The 8596-nt window shown below is 39.3% G+C and overlaps 1 protein-coding gene across 1 annotated transcript in view; it reads left to right on the forward strand.

The window, feature by feature from the left end:
• The window catches only part of LOC128521875 (complement factor H-related protein 2-like), a 70547-nt gene extending 61951 nt beyond the window's left edge, over positions 1–8596 (forward strand). Inside the window, exons 6-7 of the mRNA XM_053495568.1 lie at positions 6084–6188; positions 8487–8596. Of these exons, the coding sequence (XP_053351543.1) occupies positions 6084–6188; positions 8487–8596 (215 nt within the window). The remainder of the gene's footprint in view (positions 1–6083; positions 6189–8486) is intronic.

Genomic DNA, 8596 nt, shown 5'->3' on the forward strand with positions numbered 1-8596 from the left:
CGAGCCTGACAGCAGAAGGAATTTTACCTATTTGGATTAATTATCAATGAAGTTAATCGCTCATAATTTACATCGTGCTTCCCAAACACAGTCATGTCTCTGACAGCTGATTTAATTAAAAACAAACATGAAAAAATCACACACATACAAATAAGGAGTCATACTTCACAGCAACATTTGAGCTTAAATGCCTTTAAGAACTTTAGATTATAAAAGGAGACTTAAATACTGTAAAATGATTGTGTATTTGAAGTCCATTGTTTCGTGATTTGACAGGCATTCGGGACAGACACATCCCCTGATTTTTGTGCCCTTTGAGGAACAACATCCAAAGACACATCTATAATAACCTATGAGATAATTCAGTAGATAACATTAATGCTCACTGGTTTGTAGTATTGGTTGGGGGATTTGAGGCTGCACTTTTTTATATTTATTTATTAAATTGAAGTAAAAAAAAAATACACTATGATCAGAAATAACCATAACCAGGTATGTAAAAATCTCATACAAGTAAATTAATTCTATGTAAAGCCATGTATAGGACTTCCGGTTAGCAGGCACATGGAGTAGACGTGTAAGTTAGGTGCAATTTTTTATTTCTTTACTCCCTTACTCGTCTTTAAATGTTGAATTAAATCTTTTGTTTACAATAACTTTATACTCTACCCCACGGTTATTTACTTTTCATCTATAATGGCTACCAGGAGTGTTAAAAGCGGGAAAAAAGACGACACTGCGACCGCTCTAACAGTCGAGACTATCTCAGCGCTGTTAGATAAACACCGTAAAGCATTAGCGGCTGAATTTAAATCATCGTTTAGTTTACTGGAAAGTAAGTTAGACCAAATTCAGGCCCAAATAGAGGACCATGGACAGCGCTTACCTTCACTAGAACTCGCTACAGATGACCTGAGCCAGCGGGTGAGCGAGTTGGAGAACATCTGCTCCGGACTTCGGGAAAGTAACACTAAGTTAACGGCCAAAGTCATAGACCTAGAAGGCCGGAGCAGGAGACAAAACCTGCATATCCTGGGTCTTCCAACTCCCTACCGAGTTCTTCTCGAAATTTTTGTGCGAGGTGTTTGGGAGTGAAACGCTTCCATCCCCGCCTGAGATTGACAGAGCCCACCGTATACCTGCATCCAAACCCGCTTCAGGTCAGAGACCTCGGCCGGTCATTCTCCGTGTACATCGGTACCAGGTTAAAGACCTTCTGATTCGGGAGGCTCGGCGGAGAGGGAGGCTGGAATACCGTGGTCAGCAGGTTCGTATCGTGGAAGATTACGCTCCCGAAGTTTTAAGCCAGCGAGCCGAGTATAGTGACGTTATGACTGAGTTATATAACCGTGGACTCCGGCCTTCTCTTCTGTATCCAGTACGGCTCTGGATAACTCTCTCTACCGGACAGAAGAAGTGGCTTCGCTCGGTAGAAGAGGCGCAGAAACACATATATTTTTTAATACTACAATTCCCAGGAAAGTACCCTTTAACTTTAAATCTAGCCATGTTTACGTTTTTCCTGGTAAGAGTATTGTGTTAAACACGTGTAGTTGTTGTTACTATTTTTCTATTATTATTTTCTCTATTTCTAGTTACGTGTGATTTACATGTTTGTTTATTTTTTAGAGTTACAATGTGACGTGGGGGGAGGGGTTGTTTTGTGTTTTTCTCCTATTAAAAGATTTCAGTATTGGAGTGGGGAAATGTTTTATTTATATATTTAATTCTTAGTTTTTGTAAACTGCGTCGGAGCAGAAGATGGTGTGGTTAGCGGCAGAAGATTGGTTAGGTGAAAAATGGAAGAATGGAAGAGCTTGCTGCTTTGTTTCTTAGCAGCTATCTTTGTTTGTTTGGGGGCAGTGGGGTGTGTGGTCTTTGATAGGTTGCTCTGTGTTTTACACTTCTGTTTTAAGGCTGACGCCAGGCATCTCATTATTATTTATGTTTATCTACCTGCATCTCCTCTCAGGGAGAATAAATAGTTCTTTAAACTTTGTGAGCTGGAATGTTAAGGGTTTAAACCATCCGGTCAAGAGAAGGAAGGTGCTCTCACACCTTAAACAACTTAACACTGCAATCGGATTTTTACAAGAAACTCACATTCGCAGTTCTGATAATTCTCGTCTTATGTCGCGTTGGGGAGGGCAGCACTACCACTTTACCTTTTAAGCCAAAGCTAGGGGTGTCTCAATTCTCATTAATCCAAACATCTCTTTTGAGCATCATAATGTTATTGCGGATATACATGGTCGTTATATCATTGTTTCAGGGAAGTTATTTAATACTAATGTAGTGTTGGCTAATTTATATGCCCCTAATTATGATGATGTCTCCTTCTTTGAACATTTTTTCTCTGCTCTACCAGATCTGAGCTCATACTCTCTCATATTAGGGGGAGACTTCAACTGCTTGACACTTGACAGGTCATCTTCCAATCCTATACCTCTGAGTAAATCCGCCACGCTACTTCAGTCCTATCTTTGCAGCTTTGGTATTTCTGACATATGGTGCTTCCTTAATCCAAATAAAAAAGAATACTCCTTTTTCTCACATGTTCATCATACTTTCTCCAGAATTGACTATTTCTTCATAGATAATCAATTGATCCCAATGGTTAATTTTTGTGCTTATCAGAGCATTTGGATTTTAGATCATGCTCCAGTTGTTATGTCTATAAAGATTCCCGATCTATCTCAGATTAATAAAAATTTGCGTTTTAATTCATTGTTACTGATGGAGGACGATTTTGTTAAATTTATGGAAGATCAGATGGTTTTTTTCTTAAACACGAATGAAACACCTGAAGTGTCACGTTTAATTGTTTGGGATGCTCTAAAAGCCTACAGTACCTCAGGGGACAGATAATTTCATACACGGCAAATATAAAAAGGAAGGCATATAAAGAGCGAAAAGATTTAATTAACCAAATTAAAGAAATTGATCAGCAGTATGCTCTATTTAAAAACCCCGATCTGTATAAAAAACACGTAGAATTGCAAAGTACGTTTGAACTTATCTCAACACATGTTATCGAACGTCAATTATTAAAGAGTAGGAGCCAATTTTACATTCATGGTGACAAATCTGGGAAACTTTTAGCTAGTCAGTTAAGAGGATTTAGAGCACAGCAACACATTACAAAAATTTGGATGGAGGATGGTACCATTACTACCAATCATTCTAAAATTAATGATGCATTCAGGAATTTTTATTTTTGATTATATACTTCTGAGTTCCCAGGGGACCATAGTTCAGTTGGGAATTTCTTGACTCAACTAGATATCCCAACACTGTCCCCTGATTCTAGATTAAGATTAGAAGGGCCCATATCACAAGAGGAGATCAGTTCAGCTATCTCATCATTGCAATCTGGTAAGTCCCTGGGTCCTGATGGGTTTCTTAAATCATTATCCTCATACCTTGCACCACAACTAGCTTCGGTTCTTTCTGAATCTTTTCAGCAAGGTAAGCTGCCCGCGTCATTTAATGAGGCTCACATCACCCTCATAGCAAAGAAGGATAAGGACCCAACAGAGTGCTCTTCATATAGACCAATCTCTCTTCTCAATGTGGATGTTAAAATCCTTGCTAAAGTCTTGGCTCGTAGATTAGAGAATGTTCTACCCTCAATTATATCTGAGGACCAGACCGGTTTTGTCAAAAATCGCTTTTCTTACTTTAACATTCGACGTCTTATGGATGTCCTGTACACACCATCAGAGGGGATCCCTGAGTGTGTCCTTTCTTTGGATGCTGTAAAGGCTTTTGATCGTGTGGAGTGAGAGTATTTATTTAGGGCTTTAAAAAAATCAATTTTTCAAGTCAAAAATTCAATAAAAATTCAAGTTTTATCACTTGGGTTAAATTATTATATTTAAGCCCCACTGCCTCAGTTCTGACAAATGCTCAGCAGTCTCAACCATTCAGCCTTCAGCGGGGAACTCGTCAGGGGTGTCCCCTTAGCCCATTTCTCTTTAACCTTGCCATTGAGCCACTAGCAATTGCATTCCGCAGTTGTAGGGATATATCTGGGATTTGGAGGCAGGGAGAAGAACATAAAGTTTCCCTTTATGCAGATGACCTTCTACTTTTTATATCAAATCCAATCTCCTCCCTTCCACCTGTGCTGTCAGTGCTCAGTGAATTTAGCTATTTTTAAGGATATAAGCTGAATTTGCACAAAAGTGAACTCTTTCTGCTAAATAATACAGCACTAACAACTGGTATGCACAATTTTCCTTTCAATATAGTAAAAAATCAGTTTACCTACCTCGGTATTACAATCACAAGGAAACATAAACACCTTTTTAAAGAAAATTTCATTAGGTTGTTGAACCAAACAAAAAAGCACTTAGGACAATGGTCACCACTGTCCATGTCCCTGGTGCGATGCATTAATGCCATTAAAATGAGTGTTCTTCCTAAATTTTTATATCTTTTCCAGTCTGTACGTGTTTTTATTCCCAAATCTTACTTTGGTGCTTTAGATTCAATTATATCTTCTTACCTTTGGAAAGGTAAACATCCACAATTGAATAAGTCCTTACTTTAAAAATCAAAAAGAGATGGTGGCATGGCTCTACCTAATTTTCGTTTTTACTACTGGGCAGCAAACATTCGATCTGTCATCTTTTGGGCATTTTTTCATAACCAGCCTAATCGGCCTGCGTGGGTGGAAATGGAGATAAAGTCTGTAAAAAATCTCTGTCTCTGCACTCCTTGGATCTGCACTCCCCATCAGCTCAATTAAATCAATCAATAATTCAGTTATTAGGCATACCTTGAGAGTATGGGCTCAGTTCAGAAAGGACAGCGGTCTTCTGGGCTTCTCTCTGTCCAGTCCTATTGTCTCTAACTATCTCTTCCAACCTTCTTTACATGATTCAGTGTTTCAGGAATGGTACAATAAGGGCATTAAGCTTTGCGAAGATCTGTTTGTTAACCATAGGTTTGCATCATTTGAACAGCTTTCTGAAAGGTTTAACCTACTGTACCCAATTGTCATTTTTTCAGATACCTGCAAGTAAGACACTTCATTCGCTCTTTAATACCAAATTTCCCTGAAGCTCATGATGTAAATATTCTAGATAATCTCCTTTGTTTGTCCCCGTTGCGTAAAGGCCTAATATCCACTATTTATGGTGGATTGATGGGTTCGAGTTACGCCCCTTTGTGTAAAATTAAAACTGCTTGGGAGAAAGATTTAAATTTGTCACTGTCAGATGATACTTGGAATTCAATTCTTAAACTTGTCAACTCAACTTCCTTATGTGCCCGCCACTCTTTATTACAGTTTAAGGTTGTACACAGGGCTTATTTCTCTAAACTTCCATCCAAACATTGATCCTTGCTGTGATAAATGTAAAAGTGGAGAGGCGTCTCTTATTCATATGTACTGGACATGCCCGAATTTGAAAAATTCTGGAGGGATGTTTTTTAAAACCTTGTCGTACATACTGAAATGCAACCTTGAACCAGACCCTCTGATTGCTCTTTTTGGTATCATTGGAGAGGATGATAAGCGTCTAACTCCAGCTAAACAGCATCTGTTATCTTTTGCAACACTCCTTGCTAGGCGTTCTATTTTATTCAAGTGAAAGGATGCCACGTCACCCACTCGCGCCCAGTGGCTCAGAAATATTATGTCCTGTTTGTCCCTGGAAAAGATTCATTACTCAATCCGTTATTCAGACTTGAAATTTCAGCAGGTGTGGGGGCCCGTCCTTCGCTTTTTTCATATACATTTATAGTTTGATTCCATTCTTATTTAATTGTTTCTGTTTGGTTCCTTTTTTTTTGCATGCCGAACTAAAAAACTTCCAGCTCCATATTATTATTATTATTATTATTAATTTTTTCATTTTTCTTCTTTTTTTAGATGCCTGGCATCTAGCCTTTCTTATACATATAAAGCTGGCTTGGAGTTAGGGAGAGGTGGGGTGGGTGCTATAGGGTTTATAAGGGGGTCATAAAATCTACAGTATATTAAAACATTACATGTTTACCCTGTTATATTCCTGTTTAAAATCAATAAAAATATTGTTGAATAAAAAAGCCATGTATAAATGTTGTGTTTTCAGCTCAAGCTGGGACACCGTGTACTGCTCCACGTGTGCCAAACGCCCAACCTGCAGAAGAATTATCATGGTACGCCTATCCTACAGGACGCACTGTTACATTTATATGTAACAGAGGCTTTGTGTTTGAAGGAACAGACACTGCACAGTGTATTAGTGGAATTTGGAGGGTGCCAGTGTGTAAACGTAAGTGTCCTCACTACAGACATGACTAATATCCCGAACAACACTGTTATGTTATAAAATAAAGAGGATATTTTTGTTATGATAAAACTTTACAAACATTAATTCTTTGTTTGAGAAGTGAAATTGTGACACTAACACGTGGTTCAGCCATCGATTTGCAAACTGTCGCATATAAAAACACAATATGCCACTTCAGAAACATTCAGCCATGTTTTTTAATATTTCACTAGAAATTTTTGCAAATGCGTTCTCCGATTAAAACAAACTAAACATTTTCCCCACCAGATTTACAAAAGTTTCAGTAGGATTGGTTTTATTTGATTTTAAGCGTTAAATGTTTGTTATCTATAGAGCCCGAAGAAGATAAAAGCCACAGCTCAAGAGTGAAAAAATATGACTATACCCTCTGTTCCCTGAGGGAAAGGAACGAGGTACAACACATATCGTATGGGATATCACGCCCTCTTGTGTCCTGGCTGAAGCCACCTATATTCACTGCTTAAAAAGCAGGTAAACCATGGTTAACTAGTTCGACAGCCCCTGTTCGTCGAGCGTAACCGTGTTGTACCTCATTCTTCTTCCTCAGGGAACAGAGCTTATAGTCATGCCATATCATTTGGTACAACACATAACATATTGGACATATATGCACCCCGCCGAGCATCTATGGTGACACTCCATCAAAAAACTAATACGACAGGCTGATATAGCCGGAAAGTATACTTTAATAGTAGAGAAGGAAATGCCTTTTTCTAACAATTACGGTAGAAAAGACAAAACCTCCACCATGGAGCACTAAAATTGAACAACATTATGGTCTTGACACCATTGTTTAAAAGCTCGTCACTTGTGTAGGGTTTCAGCTCTTGGTGAATTGAATCTTCAAGGATTGTGGTTAATTTGATTAGACTGATACAATAGTGCTTTATCTTCTATCCATCCACTGTATAGCACGATTTAGTGTATTTTACCAATTCTGTTGATCCTGTGGCCAACAATGATAATACATAATCTTGTTTTTCATCAACTATAGACTAGACTTTAAAATACATGAAAAAGACAACAGTAACTCTTTGTAAAGAAACAAGAATTTATTGATCTTCTTATGATACATGAAACTATGCTACTAAACACACGCGCACACACACACAAACACACACACATGTATGTTCAGAGGTGAAAGTTAATGGAATGCTTCTAGTACTGTTTACTAGACATGAGTATGTCACAAGAGCAAAGCCTTGGGTTTAATCTTACGATTTAGTTTTGTATCAAGCACCAATTTTCAGCAAAGTATGAAGCTTTGTGTCTGTTTTGTTCTCATCCGGTGGTTCGCCTCCAGCAGAGGAAATCACAGTGTTCCTGATTGGTTGATGCACTGTTGTTAATATGATGTCTTTTAGTGAAGCCCTTTGGGTGATTGGTACTCTGGTGCTCTGGAACTTCTGCTGAGGGTTTGTTCATTGCAAGTTCATTTGAAGTTCTGGCTCGAAGACTTGTTAAGAGTTCTTGAAGAGTGGATGACCCGGTCACTTAGTGATGCAGCGGTGAAAAGACAATTAAGAGCGACCACAAAGGCAGCAGCGCGCTCACATGGGCAGATGCAGTGAGCAAGCTTGCAACTGACGATGACAAGAGCCTTTTTGGACTTTGGGGTTCGGACCACAGAAGGTCCCTGAGGAGAGGAAGTTTTCATGGTTTTGTTGCTAGCAGGCTGACTATCTATGCATACTACGCCAGCCAACGAGGGGCCACCAGGCACTGAGATCTGTTATGGAGAAGAATAATGGGCAGTGGGCATTTTCTCTAGATGCAAAGAGATCCACTACTGCCCTGCCAAAGCACTCCCAGATCTGAGCCACCTCCAATGGGTAAAACCTCCATTCTCTCACAAACGGGCCCTTCCTGGAGAGAAGGTCCGCCCCCAGATTCTGGTGCCCTGGAATGTGAGTGGCCCTGAGTGACAGAAAATGAACACTGGACCATAGCAGCAGAAAATTAAACAGTTTCAAAATTAAATTTTAAAATTAAAAGTGAACGACTCCCTCTTTGCCTGTTTATATATGACACTACTGTTGTGTTGTCTGTTCTGATCAGATAATGATGGCCTGTCAGAATCAGACAAAAATGTCTAAGGGCTGAAAACACCGGCAACAAATCCAGATAGTTGATGTGAAGCCTGCGTTGTTCCTGTGACATAACAGCTATGTTTTACTCCAGGGCGGAAGAGCCGACATGCACGACGCTGTCACCATCAGCCTCCTGTTGAGGTGGCGAAGTGCACAGAGGTGGTGAGAGCGAACCCAGCCCTGAAATGCTCACATGTTTAA

This window comes from Clarias gariepinus, chromosome 1 (assembly GCF_024256425.1).
Source record: "Clarias gariepinus isolate MV-2021 ecotype Netherlands chromosome 1, CGAR_prim_01v2, whole genome shotgun sequence".
NCBI lineage: Eukaryota > Metazoa > Chordata > Actinopteri > Siluriformes > Clariidae > Clarias > Clarias gariepinus.